Genomic DNA, 14,363 nt, shown 5'->3' on the forward strand with positions numbered 1-14,363 from the left:
TGACCTGGGGCCCTTCCCATCCCCTCCAGCCCTCAGTGGACCATCTTTTCCTGTCTTTGGCTCAGGCCCTCCCTCTACTGGGCAGTTCTTTGGTCTCCCAAGCAAGGAAAGGGTGTGGAGGTGCCAGCCGGGTGGGCATGCTGTGGGTTAAAGCCTTGCGAAACAACAGTGTAGTTAATCTTTCTAATTTATTTTCCTTTTAGACCATGGGAAGTCTGTAGGCAGCAGCTGTTACCCAATTAAAATACAGATTAATATAAAAACAGTTTCTGGAATATAAAATAGAGTGGCTGTGTCCTTACACTTCCTTAAAATACCACCTAATAATGACTTGATGAACTACAGAAACCCACCTAGAGGAACTCAGCGTTCTTAAAATGAAAATTTCTTCCCTAAAAGGTGTGTATTACCATTCCTTGTAAGTCGCTATGAGAAAACAACCCTCCCTCTTAGAGCCAGCGGTTTCTGTGAGTTGGGTATTTGGTATTCATTAAATGTAATTATAGTTTAATTGGAGTTTAATCCCCCCCCCAACACTTAAAAAAAAAAAGTTTCCCAGCAAGCCTGAGATGCTACTCTCTCTGGGAGTAGCCAGGGGCACATTGGGCTTGGTGATTTCCAGCTGGTCCAGGTCTGTGGATGGGGCCTCCTGCCTCCGGTCCTGGAGGCAGTCTGTCTTGGTCTGTGCTTGAGGGATATTTTCACTTCAAAACAAAACAAGCAAAGCAACAAGCTTGTTTAAACCTAGGCCTCAGCTGTGGGGAGCATAGGCCTGTGAGTCAGAAATCCTCTATATCGGGTTTGTAAATTAGGCCTTTTTGTCTGAGTTTCCCCATCAGTTAAAGGTGCCTGTTTCCCGCTTGGCCCGTGGGTATTGAGGGCCAAGGTGTGCAAGGTGGATGCCTGTGGGGCTCCCCTGGCCCTTCACTGATGTTGGAGGGGAAATGCTGGACCTCGAGGCCCAGAGAAGGGGTGGACTTGAAACCAAGTATGCCTGTCTGGTGTGAGAATTCCTCAAGTTCTACAGGAACTTCTGTGAAGCTTGGAGGTGAATTTACTTTAGACTGTAATTTGTGGAGAGTTATTGAGCCTAGTGAATACAAAAGATACATAAAATCTTTCTTTTCCCCCCCCAAAATAAAGGCTGAAATAGGTATGAGAAACACCTGTGGTCAGCGTGTAGCTATGTATCCCCATCTCAGGGCAGGAGATTGTGGGGGGAAGTTCACATTGTGTCCTGGGACTTGATTCCCAAGGCTTCTGTCAGGTTCTGAGCCTAAAGCAGTGCAGGTCAGTGTCTTTTACGTAGAAGGAGAAAAACAGAAAGAAAAGGATCCAGTCGAGCTTTGAGTCCCTGCGCCCTGGTGGTCCACCCATCGGCTATTTCTCTTTCCTTTCAGCTTACCGGGATTATTCAAGCCATGGTGGATGGTCAGCCAAGCCTGCAGCAAGTGCTAGAGGTAGGTTGAGTGACCTTTAATTCCTGACCTCTGACCCCTTCCTGCTGCCTTTCTCTCTCTCCCCTCCTGAGGATGTAGCCGTGTAATTTGACTATGATTATGGCTTGATTAGAATAACATTTGCTGTCACATCAGTGACATGCTGTTGAGAGTATTGAACCATTGATCTGTCATCTCCAGCTGTTCCCGTCAGGGTTACTGACAAGATGTCCGAGTGCTGCCAGGAGTCGGGTGGAGGGCCCCCAGCCCTCCTGGCCCATGGCCTGGTGCTGGCCGGCTCGGGGCAGCCTTCGCCGGGCTGCCTGGGGAGTGGGGAAGCTGAGCTGTGGCACTGTGGGACTAGCCCCGGGGACTGGAGGTGTTTTTGTTTAGCTTCAGTGTTGGCTTCTTGTGGCATGTGAGCACTTCATTAACTCACCCAGAACTCCCCATCGATGGCTTTTGTTTGCTGTCAGCTCCTCCAGGAGGTGCGGCTGGGCCCGCCTGCCCCACTGCAGCTTGCCGCTGGATGCATTGTGCCTGTCAGGGGTGCAGAGGCTGCACTGGGTAATGATTCCTAATCAGAATAATTACAACAATTGCCTATGTGAGGGAAATCAAATTAAAGGCTTTAGAACCCTTGGCAGAGACCACACTTCTAGGATGTTCTCCTCGGGGGAACTGGAAAAGGTTAAGATGCTGCTTCTTGTGCTTCAGCCTGAGGGAGTAAGGAAGGGCAGTGCTTGGCCTCAGCTTGTCTCCCAGCCCCTTCCGCTCGGAGGTGGAGGTGGGGGGCGGGAGGGGGGCTGTCCAGAGAGGGGGAAGGTCCCCCTCCCACTCCCTTCTCTCTAGGAGGAGGAGAGAAGAGAAAAAGCCTGTGGATCTCCTGAGGTGCTTTCTTTACTTTTAAGACCAGTGAACCTGAAGCTCAGCTCCATCAAAGCACAGGAGAAAGCAGAGTGTCGGGGGGCTAGCAGGGCACGTCTGCATTGGAGGTAGTCAGCCTACAGGAAGTAGGGTGGTGGCAGGGAGAGGAAGGAAGAACTCTCTATTTAGCCAAGGGCCTGTCCCGTGGGGGAGAGAAAAGCAGACTGAATTTGCTGGGGCTCCTCAGGATGGAGTCAGGGCCAGAGAGACAGGTTTCGGCTCACCCTGTGCCAGAGTGTGCTCCCTGACCCTGGAGAGTGCGCGCCTGGGCTCTGGGTGGGCTCGGGGTTAGGGGTCCTGCAATAGACTCGGAGAAGATAAGATGAGCTCTGAGGTGTCTCCCAGCCCCACTGACCCTCTTTTTTTGAGGGGAGATTCCCTCCTATGACAGGTGGCTCCTCAGCATGGACTACTCCCTACAGGACCAGACTCAAGGAGAAAGAGGGCACCCGTCCTTCCCTGTGTCCCAGCCGGCATCCTCAGCCAGGGCCTGGCCCCTGTTGGAGGCCAGAGGACAGGCAGCTTTTCCCTGGAATGTCTTGGGCTGGGATCCTAAGAGGAAAATGCTGCTCTAGCCAGCACCAAATCAAGGCTGTGAGGTTATGGGTTTTTTCCCCTCAGTGGTGCCAATTGAGAGGGAGATAGGGTCTTCAGGAGACTTCCTCCTGCTGACCCCAGGCCAGCCCTGGAGCAGGATGCTCAAAGGATTCCCAGGAAGCTGCTTTCTGCTGCTTCAGCATACTTTATGGCTGAAGAGGGAATATTCTTGGTATCAGCCTGAACAGGGAGTCTCTGACAGGACAAAGAGACCAGACTGGGCTCTGCTTTGCCGATTAGCCCTTAGTTGGTTATAGAACTAAAGAACTCGGGGCTGGCCCCGTGGCTGAGTGGTTAAGTTCACACGCTCCGCTTCGGCGGCCCAGGGTGTCAGTGGCTCAGGGTTTCGCCGGCCCAGGGTTTTGCCGGTTCAGACCCTGGGCGTGGACATGGCACCACTCATCAGGCCACCTTGAGGCGGTGTCCCACATAGCACAACCAGAGGCACTCACAACTAAAATATATAACTATGGACTGGGAACTAAAGAGCTAACTTCTTGTCCTAACCAAGGCCCTGAGCAGGCAGCCAGCTAGATGCTTGTCTGACTCACTTGTTCTAAGTAGGGTTCAGGCTGGGCTCCTCTGGGCCTTCGGTAGCTGGGAGGGCTGGCCCAGCTGACAGGGGTTTTCTTGGTGGTTCCTCGAACTCTTTATCCATTCAAGCAGCGAAGGGAAGGAAAAGGACAGGTCTGATTCCAAATGTAGTATCACTTCCTGGACAAGCCCGTGTTAGAAGATGCTCACTGAATATCTGCTGCATGACTGAATGGCCTGCGCCCTGAGCTTCCAAGGACCCCAGTGAGTACTGGGTGCTCCTTATGATGAAGGCTTGGTCTTGCTGGCCATTGGCTCCTGACAGTCCTGTCCTGTTCTGATTTCTTTTCCAGGACCACTGTGCAGGAGTTGGGGCATTGGGGAGCCCCCATAGCAGGTGGGGCACTTGGGGATTTAAGGCCAGTGAGCCAGAGTGTTAACTGACTTGGGGAACTCCAGGTTTGCCTTACCTCTTTTCTTATGCAAAGTCTGCCTTATTTTCTGTAGGTGACCCTGGGGAAAGGATGTGCATGCATGTGTGTGCATGTGCGTGCATGTGTGGGTGTGGGTGTGTGTCTGTGTGTGTTCATACAAAGGGTTGGATTAGAGTGGCTGGGGAGACAAACCATTCAGGAGTGGAAGGTCGAGAATTCAGCTGCTGGGGAGCCCCTCAGGCTAAGGAGGATTCTCTGGTGTGTAGACTGTGAAGAGGGTGGGCATCGTCTGGCACTGGGGAGCAGTTCTGGTGTTCCAGGAGATAGGACGGCTGTAGCCATGGAACTAGATAGGATCCTTGGCGCTGCTCAAGGACTGCTCCAATATGGGCCAGGCCTCTAGGATCTCTGAGGTGTCCAGGAAGCCATCCTACGCCAGCTAGAAGTAATCTGACTTCACGATTTCCATGGGCTCTCCATTACCTGCTGGGCATACAAGACCCATCACAGTCTGGCCTAACCTAGTCCCCCAGCCTCCATTCCTGTCCCTCCTTTCTACACCATGTGGACTTCGGTCACATTACTCCCTACTCCTATTTCAATCAATCAGCAAATATCTATTGAGAAGATGCTGGGCTGGGTTGGGGATTAAGACAGTGAATGAGACGGGAGAGTCCCTGCCTTCGTGGTGCTTAGTCTGGTGAGGAAGGCAGACATTAAACAGACACTTGCTTCTCAAATACAAAATGATCGTCCCTGTGCCTTTGCCTCTGCCTGGAGTATCCTTTCCTAGGTTCCACCTGTCAAACAAACCCCACTACCAGGCCCCTAGTTCAGTTATGTTCTTTATGAAGCCTTTCTGACTCCTTTCCCTGTGAAAGGTAGAGCTAGCCACTTCCTCCTCTTGGTCCTCGAGGATTCAGGTCACTTCTCCATTGCTGCATCTATTATATCGTATTGTGATGATCTGTCTTTCTCCCCTTCTCAGCCCACTGTCTGTTTTGTGGTAGACAGTTAATGCATTATCACATAGAATTCTCAAAACAACCCTGTAAGGTTAGTCATCCTACCTCGTTTTATAGATGAAGGAGACTGAAGTTCAGAGGGGTTAAATGACTTTTAAATGACTTCCCATCAGGGATACAGCCAAGATGTGGAAGAGCCGAGGTTAGAACCCAGATATGTCTGACTTTCGATCCTGCATGTCTAGCTACTGTGCAATCTCGCCTTTAAAAATAATCCCCCTGTGTGAGTGGAGCAGTGGTGTGATCTGCGGCACTCCTGCACCTGTCTGGGATCTTCTGAAAAGCAGTCAGTGCTGCCTGGATTCTTTGTGTCATTCTCTCGTTATATACTGATTTTAGTGTTTGTATTTCCAGTGTGGGTGCCAAGAATAAAACCAACCAAAGGGATGAAGGGAAAGGAAGGCTTAAAGTGTTTAGGAGCAGCTTCTTTCCCTGCCTGGGAATTGAGCTCAGCCTTCAAAAGATTCTGCTGAATTTGAACCCTTAACCAGGAGAGGATAAGGGGACGGGCCACAGAGGACTGGACGGTGCCCTCCCCCGCACACCTGGGCTTCCGTGCTCTTCCTGCAGGGGTCTTCCTGCAAGTGCCCCACAGTTCTGAGCCCGGGCTGAGAGCCCAGAGTGGAGCCGTGGCTGGCTAAGATTACATTTTTCTCCTCCTCTGATTACCAGCAGCTTATCTGCGTTTCACTGTTGTGACTCTTCACAGACTCAGGGGAAAAAAAAAAAAGGAAAATCTCATCTGTTCTTGTTGTGTACTTTTCAGAGGGTCGATGAGTGGATGGCGAAGGAAGGCCTCTTAGATCCAAACGTCAAGTCAATTTTTGTCACCTGTGGAGACTGGGACTTGAAAGTCATGTGAGTATGAGAAGGGCTGCTTTGCTGGAAGGGCTGGGAATCTGTGGGACCAGGGCTTGCCTTTCATAGGCTTAAATGTCCAAGCCGACAGGGCAGCTGGGTCAGGGAGTCCCTGGATCTTTGGGGCTGCCAGGCGAGGAGAGGCCTGGGGGCCCTGCCTTCTGCCCTGGACCAGGAAGTGGGCAGGCCAAGGACTCTACCGGAACTGCTCTTGTTGGGGCCTTCCTGCCTTTGCTGGGTCTCGCTGCTCAGGACAGCCCTTCCAGTTGTGGGGCTACATGTTATCGCCCTGGAAGGAAGGAGATAAAAGAGAGTCTTTAATTAAAGCACAGAAAGGTTAAGTAATTTGTCCAAGAACACACAGAGCCAGGATTCAAACCCAGGCAACCCTTCTCTTAACATATACTATGCTGCCCTCTTATCTGGGATACAAGGCCCTGTGATCCATCTGAGCACCAGTATTGGGATGAGAGAGGGCTGCTTCTAGACAGCTGCCCAAGACACCAGCCTCCTCTTTCCTCCTTTGTCCCCACTGCTTTTTCTCCTTTGTCTCCTGATCCTGCCCCAGCTATGGGAGACAGAACTGGTTCCTTTGCTGGGTTGACGCTTCTGCCTCTTGTCTATCCTCTTGGATACCTGGCTTCAAACAGCCCCCAGGGAACTAAAGGGGGGTGGAGGTGGAGGGGGCAGTGTTTGCTGAGGATTGATAGAATCGATACCTCTGTGTTCTTTGTGACTGAAGGCAGCAGCAAGCATTCTGTGTGCGTGTGTGTGTGCTTTTGAGCATAGGGTGGGGTGTTGGTGGGGGTGGCGTGGGGAGTAGTGGCTCTGGAGTGACATTTCCTGCCAAATCAGTCATTATCTCCTCACCAAAGTCCTTTTTATGCCTTTTGGATGCTGAGCATTGAGGTGAAGTTATGTGCCCAGGTGGGTGTCAAGCCTGCTGTTGGACACCAACTCCTTAGGTGAGAAAGGAGGAAGAACAAGCCCAGATCACATAAACTCCCACACACCTCATCTCCCGCGTCCCTTAGGGCATGTGCACACACTGCACACCTCCAGGCTTGTATACACATAGCTCCCAGAACTTCAGAGGCTCTCTCTGCTCCCAGATGATACTCATTTGTCAGGGAAATGATAGAGGCCACGCCTGGAAGCAGATATGAATCAGAGGAGGGGTCCATGGAGAAGGGGAAGAGGAGGAGGAAGGCTGTTGCTCTTGTTTACGGCATCCTGGGCAGCTTTGAGCACTGGAAGCGGTAAGGGACTTACGTGGAGCTCTGCAGCACAGGAGGAGCCATTCGGGGCAGGACAGGGTTCAGGCTGATAACAGACAGTTCTGGGGCTCATGTGGCCCTATCAAGAGGCCCAGTTCCTCCAGGTAGCCTCCGAGGACTCCCACTCTTGCAGTGGTTTTCTCTCTTTGGCATGCTCATGTTCCCAACATCCGCATTTCTGAATATTCTGCGTTACCTGTGAATGGCGTGTACATATATGTGTATATGAAAACCTTCCTGTGAGGTTGGGGACTGTCTGGCTGGGCCTCCGCAGCTTGGAGTTGGTTTCTCCATGAGAAGGAGAGGGAATTTCAGAGGGCGTCGTCATCTTTGGGTCTGGCCTGCAGCACCAGTTCAGCCCTTGACATGCTGGGCCCTGGACAGATTTTGGTACCTCAGGAGGCCGCCGTGCATTTTCACAAGAAATGATGTAATCAAGAAGAGGGATTGGGTTGTGGAATCCAAGCATATATGAAAGGAAACCAAATTTTAGTGAGCACATACCTTATCTCATTCAGTCCTCCTAACTACCTTCTCTGGTAGGAGGTGGTATCTCCCTTTTATAGATGAAAAAGCAAAATTAAAAACTGAGGCTCAAATTGGTAAAGACTCATAGCTAGACAGAATTGAATTCTCAGACCATGTAGCTTCCAAAAGAGATGATACGGGCAGCCTTTGGAGGCTGGTTTGGGTTTGCATTGGGAAGGCCAGTAAAGCTCTGAAAAAGAGTGTGCAGGGAGGAGGCAGATGTCAGGTGGCAGGGGCTGGGGGAGGAGAGCTCTGTGGCTGCCTTTTAGAAGCAGGACTCCGCAACTGCTGGGAAGGCTCTTAATTAAATGTGTAACAAAATAAAAACAGCCAGAGAGGAAACCTAAGTAGTGCCGCGTGACAGTGCACAGCTTATCCGTGTTCCTGGAACCTCTCATCAGATGGCTCTCATCAGAGCCATCACCTTTTTATGCGCCTGGTAAAGGCTGCTGATGAGCCTGACAAGGGTGGTGTTAAATTGACACCCACAACTTGTTAGTGTGTGGCTTACCTCTTATTTTGACATCCGTTTTCAGATTTAACTAAGTCTAAATAATTCAGCAAATATTTTCATTTCCCGCTCTAGTTTCCTGGAGCCATAGCTCCTTCTCATTGCTGTCCTTCCCTTCCCTCCCAGCCCCCTCCCCCAGCCAGCTTCACATCACTTTTGTTGGAAAGGGCCTGATTAGTGAGGCACTGAGAAATGGGGACTGAAGTGGCAGCAGGAATCCCACTGGAGAAAAGAAACCTGCTCCCACCCTGACAACATCATTTTGTGTCCATCTTTTGTTAAAGCCGGATGAGTTGATACTCCAGGTTTACGTGGGCTTTGATGTTATAGCCACAGATCCTGCTAAGGTGGGTTTCAATTTAGTGGGTGCCGATTTAATTTTCCTCTAAACTGTTTAAGAAGTGACACGTTGTGGCTTTGGCCCTTGGTCGGCTTGCCTTCCCCACTTTTCGTTTGCTTTACCTGGTGTTTCTTGAAGCTCCTTGTGGAGTTTGGTGTACTTTCACCAACTTTCTTCTCTGTTTACCCAGGCAGGGAATGTCTTTGGAAAGGGGGTCCATCTTTGATATGGTGGGAAGGTAGGGCTGGTGCAGAGTGAGGAGTGACACCTGCACAGGTGCCACCCTTGAGGAGCTTAGATTTTATTTTAGCCTGTAGCTTGAAGATCTGTACAGCCACTCTCAGAGTGGCTGAGAAGATGGACCAGAGGCTTTCCCAGTGGCCTGTGGATCTGAGAAGAGGAGCAGATCAGGAAGAAAGAAAGACTCGGAGTAGGGGTAGGGGTGGGGGCAGGGGTAGGGAAGAGTGACATGAAGGGAGGACCTGGCCCTCAGTGCAGTCTGGGAAGAGGCCCTTTGGAGGGGGTCAGGATAATCAGACACTGCTCTGGTTGGGCCAGGTCCAGGGGCTGCTCAGAGTCAGTTGAGAGGACCCTCACCTAGGCTCAGACTCGGCTTTGGAAGGGGTTTTCCTCCCATTGGAGGTTGAACGGGTGAATGCTGGGCTGGCATTTGGCTTGAGGGTTTTTCGTATTTTCCTTGTGAGGTGTGCATACCACACCCCTCTGTTGGTGTTGTGCAGATGTGGACCCAGAGCACTTCAGGTTTTAGAAAATGTGGAGATCAAAAGATTTCTTGCTCAGATTATCCCACTCACTGTTTGATTTGGGGGCATGCACTCAACAGGGGCTACCAAGGGTAACTTCAGGGCTGCAGTCAAGTGGCCAAGACTATTGAAGAGCAGAGACTGCTGTGACCTGAAGGGAAGTCCCATCATGATGGACCACATACCTGGGAGAGCACTGTGGGGTAGTGACTATCCTGTTGGGGGGTGTAGACAATGGCTGAAAGGGAGGGTCAGTGACACGCTTGCTGGGGGTCAGTCTGTACCCTCTTGGCATCATTCACCAGAGTTGACCACTTCGTCTGTCTTTAAACACCTTTTACCTTTGTTTTTCTTATGTCTCCTGTTTCTCTGGCTTTTCCTTCACAGTCTCTTTGAAGATGCTTCTTTCCTTACTTTTTTCTTAAATTTGGTGTTTCTTAAATGTTAGTGTTTCTTTGATCTCTGTCCTAGCAGTTTTTTTTTTATTCTGCACACTCACACTTTCCAGAGTGATCATGTACTTTGCCGTAGCTTCAGATGTCCTCTGTATGCTGAGGTCTTCCATCCTCTTTCTCCAACTGAGAAATGGGAACTGACATGGCAGCAGAGATCCCACTGGAGAAAAGAAATCTGCTCCATGTGGCATCTGGACTCCAGGCATTCATATCCAGCCCTGTATTCTATGTCTCCACCTGGATGTCCACAGACCCCTTAAAGCTCAGGTGTTATCCTTCTCCCAACACCTTGTCCTCCAACATTCCTTCAAATAATGACTGGTACCATCTACAGTCATGGGCTGCGTAATGATGTTTCAGTCAATGACAGACCCCATGTATGACAGTAGTCCCATAAGATTAGTACCGTATAGCCTAGGTGTATAGTAACAAAATCACCCAGCGGTGCATTTCTCAGAATGTATCCCCATCGTTAAGTGACAGATGACTGTAGTCAGTAGTTCTGTCAGAAACCTGAGTGTCATCCTTGATTCCTTTCCCTAGCCACAACCAATTAATTGCCAAATCCTGTTGATTCTTCCTCCCAGAGGTTTCTCAGAGTCATTGCCTTCTCTCCATCCCCGCCACCACTGCCCTAGTTAAGGTCAACACATTCTTCCTGGATTACTACGAAAGTCTTCTAATTGGTCTCTTTGACTCCAGTCTTGCTTCTTTTAGCCCATTCTCCTAATTGTAGCAGATTACGTCACACCCCTGCTTAACACCCTTCAAGGCTTCCCCTTGCCCTCAAGGCAAAGTCACACTGTTTATTGCGGCTTTCAAGGCTCATGCTTACTTCTCTAGCCTCATCTCTCATTACTCTGTATGCATTCCCCTACCCTCCATCCCAGCCAGATTCTCCAGCTGGCCAATTCCTAAGGATCTCTCTTAACATCTTTCTCTAGGCGCTTTCCTGTGTGTTCCTGGAGCACATGTACTTCTTCACACATGAAATTGTATTGTAGCTACCTCTACTTGTCTGTCTCTTTCACTAGATTGTGAGCACCATTGTAACCCTCAGACAATGCTTACCTGTGGTAGTTCAATAAGTATTTGCTGAATAAATGACAATGAAGTACTGGAGTGGGCCTGTGGAATCCCTGCTCAGGAGGAATGACAGGAGTCATATGGGTAGATTCAGGGAGAATGGAAAAGAAGAAGAAATCGTGACCCTTCCTGCACCAGCCTGAGTGTGGGAGGTTAGAGAACTATGCTGTCAATGTCAAGAAGCTCCTGGATTTTCTCACCAGCGGCCCTGCAGGTCCTGTGTAATGGGCCTTCTGTGGTGGGAACTGGGTGAGATGGCCCAAGGGCTTGGCCCCTGGAGGAGGAGTTTGGTCCTAGGAGCCGTGCAGGGCTTTTTCTGAGAGATCTGTGCCTCCAGGACTGAGGGCTGGGATTGCTCCAGAAAGTTTACCTTGGATGATAAAGATAGCCAGCATTTATTGAGCACACGTTACATACCAGGAGTCCTGCTGTGCTATTTCTCCATTGTCTCATTTAATTCTTACCACAATCCTGTGAAATAAGTTCTTTTTATAACCTTGTTTTTTTTAAACAAATGAGGAAACTGGGGCCCAGAGAAGTCAGTAAGTTGTCAAGGGCACACAGCCAGTTAGTGGCTGGGCAGGGATTTGAACTTGGGCGTTCTGACTCTAGAACTCATGTCTTTAACCACTATGCCATCTGGCCATCTGCTTCTGTCCTTCACAGCCCATGGCTTTGTGCTGTGGTGGCAATGCCCTTTCTTCTCTCCTTTGTTTGCACTGAGTGGCAGAGCCTGGGGATGTTCTGACACCCTAGGCTGCTGGTACCTGGGCTGGTGTTGGTGGAGGTCTGGACTGTTAGGTTCATTTTGATATGCGGGTGTGGTTGGCCATGAGGTGTGGTGAGGGATGATTTGGGGCCTTCTCAGAGCTTCCTTGCTGAGCTACAAATGAACGAATCCTCAGATCTGTTTTAAGGATACCGCTGCCACTGTCACTTTGGACCCCTCTGTCCCGTAGGATGTTTGGAAGCCTCTGGGGCATCTCATCGTGTCACTAAGCTCACGAGAGCCTTGTCCCTTGCCCAGGGGTATACCAGTTGGTCTCAGCACTGAACTGCATCACCTTTGATTAGCAGCCTGCTGCGGGAAGGGGCTTGAGGAAGAACTCCCTGGCAGTCCTGACTTGTCTCATTTCCCGATACTTTTATCTGTCACTGCAAGTGCTTGGGCTCCCCTCCTGAGCTAATTAAGTTTGCATGTGTTTAGACACATTGCCAAATAGGGCTTAGCAAAGCGGAACTGAGCTACATCTCTTTCTGAGTAGGGAAGGAAGAGTATATGAATGCTCCTCCTCAAGGGCCAGAGAGAAGCATGGATGACATGGAGTGGCTGTGTGTACGGACGAGAGGCATTCTGCCCTGGCCCTCCTAGGGACACAGCAGGCCTGCAAAGCAACCTTCTGATTGGTTGGCAGGGGCAGGTGAGGGTCCACCCTCCAGCTCTCTTAGTGAGCTGAGCATTCTAAGGGGACTGAAGGTATCAGAGGGCAGGCTCTGATGCATGATTTTTCTTCCAGGCACAAGCAAAACTGAACATCGAGCTTAGTGGGATTTGCAGGGGGAGTTCATAGGGCCATGTGCTGTTTGCTGCCGGCCTGAACCTATCTAGCTCTTAGGTCTAAAGCCATGTGTGACTGGCAGAGTGCGGGTGGCCTTCTTTCTAAGTCTGTGAAAAGTACATTGGAAACGTGGACAACCGATGGCCCACATTTTCCTTTTTGCCAGAAGACCCCAGTTCCCCCGCTCAGTCTCCTGCTCCCTGTGAGGTGGCGCCAGGGGGAGGTGGAGGAAAGGAGAGTAGTATCCTTCAGAATCTCCCCACCCTGCAGGTGAGGTTCAGCCTAATGGGTCACCATATTGAGGTGATGGCTGACGGCATGTTTTTATGTCAGACTGATGCCTGCCTTTTCGCTGGTGCTGGTTGGCCTGAGGTCTGAGATGCCCTGTGGCAGAGCATACTTGGGTCTTGCCCAAACAGCAGATATGGGGCACTACCATGTTGTGGACTCATTCTCTGAGGTAAGGAGTGAGGATGTTTCCTATAGAAAGCAGGAGAGCCAGCTGACAGCCCTGCTCAGGGCCTCACTCCTGTAGCTATGAGGCCAATGGGTAAGCTTCCTAGCCCCAAAGCGGCAAGATGGGCTCAGAGTCAGACCAGGTTCCTGGTGCACACGAAGTGTGTCTGTGGGGTGGGGAAGGGGTTCTGGAGGTTGTATAGGAATTCTGGGCCTCAAGCTGCAGCCTAAGCCCAGATAGAATGAGAACCAGACCTTCTGCCCTCCTTTCAGCTTCCCTAGAGCCCTCTCGTCAGCAGAGGTGCATCGGGTTAGCCCCAAGAAGGCAGCTTGAGTTGATGGGGTCATGTTTCAGCTGCAGCTAATCCAAGTCACTCGATATAAATCTCTCCCTGCTGCCTCTTCCCTCCCTCCCAGCCCCAACCCACAGACAGGGAAATGAATCCTGGCCCTCGCCCTGAATACATCATGGCAGGCCTGCCTCTAATGAGAGAGGGCCATTCATTGTGGGGTGAAGCTCCCTGCAGAGCCTGGGATGCCATTAATTAAAGAAGAGCCACCTGAAGCCAGTCGTGCGGCGCAGCCTGCCACGCTCAGATGGAGTGGTAGTGGGGTAGCCTCGTTAGCCTGACAGCTCCTTGGGCCGCGAGTTCCCCGGCTCAGAGGAGTGAGCGGTGCCCCGCCTCCACCTGAGAGCTCACATGCCTCTGGAGCCAGCCTACTCTCTCAAATGCCGGAGCCCCTCCTGCACGTGGCCTGGGGCCTAGAACTGGCAGTAAAGGGGCTCCCGATTGTGGGCTTGGCTGGGGATTATCTGTTTCCTAGGTGCAGGCCTTAGGGCAGGAGCAGGTTTCTCTGGAGCCCGAGGAGGGTCCTGGTTCCTGGCCTGTGCTCCCTTCCCACTCTTCCCCGTGTGGTCCTGGAGCTGCAGCTCGACAGAGAGCTTGCCTGCGTCTTTCGCTCAGAGCCTGAGTTTGGGAAGTTCGTCTGCTCTGGAAGGACTTTGGGCCTGGAGGGACACTGGAGAGAAGCTCTGCTGTCAGGTCAACAGCACACCCCTCCCTGCAGACAGAGCCTCTGCTGCTCCACCTTCTGCCGCTTCTAGGCTAAAGGGTGGGACTCCAGTGGCAGCCTCATGTCCTCGTCTCCTGGGAAGGTGTCAGAGGGTTTAAAGCACTTTAGTGATTATAGGAACCCCTGGAATGGAAGTTTTGCTCAGTCAAAACCCTGATAAAAGATAAAGACATTGCGTAGTAACTGGTCAGGCTTTGAGGTGTTGATGTCAGCGGGAGCCTCGCGCTTTGGCCTGCTGCAGAGCTGCTGACTGGCCAGCTCTTCACTGCCTAACTGGTCCTGAGGCAAGTGTTGCTGCCTAGACTCTGGACCCTGGACTTATATATGGAGCTTCCCTTGACCACCTATGAGGCTCTTATCACCGCCTCCGTCTTGCTGGCAGGAGGGCTGTAGGCACTGAGACCTTTGCCGTAGCCCAGAGTTGGGGTAGCTCAGCCAGTCTCTGCCCAGCGTGGCGGGAGGACAAATTGCTCCTGCCTCTGTGGCTCTTCGGGGCAGT

The 14,363-nt window shown here is 51.2% G+C and overlaps 1 protein-coding gene across 50 annotated transcripts in view; it reads left to right on the forward strand.

Annotated features, from left to right (window-relative positions):
• The window catches only part of ERI3 (ERI1 exoribonuclease family member 3), a 127,116-nt gene that overhangs the window by 36,959 nt on the left and 75,794 nt on the right, over positions 1-14,363 (forward strand). For 47 of the 50 annotated variants that reach the window (XR_011532840.1, XR_011532834.1, XR_011532833.1 and 44 more), the window contains 2 exons: positions 1,401-1,460; positions 5,723-5,814. Coding sequence is in view for 39 of the 50 variants with exons in the window: in XM_070593258.1 (XP_070449359.1) it covers positions 1,401-1,460; positions 5,723-5,814 (152 nt within the window). In the remaining 11 variants the exon portion in view is untranslated. Of the gene's footprint in view, positions 1-203; positions 400-1,400; positions 1,461-5,722; positions 5,815-14,363 lie in introns of all 50 variants that reach the window. The other 3 variants (XM_070593457.1, XM_070593462.1, XM_070593470.1) reach the window with 1 other exon arrangement.

Source organism: Equus przewalskii, chromosome 2 (genome assembly GCF_037783145.1).
Source record: "Equus przewalskii isolate Varuska chromosome 2, EquPr2, whole genome shotgun sequence".
In the NCBI taxonomy this organism is placed as follows: domain Eukaryota; kingdom Metazoa; phylum Chordata; class Mammalia; order Perissodactyla; family Equidae; genus Equus; species Equus przewalskii.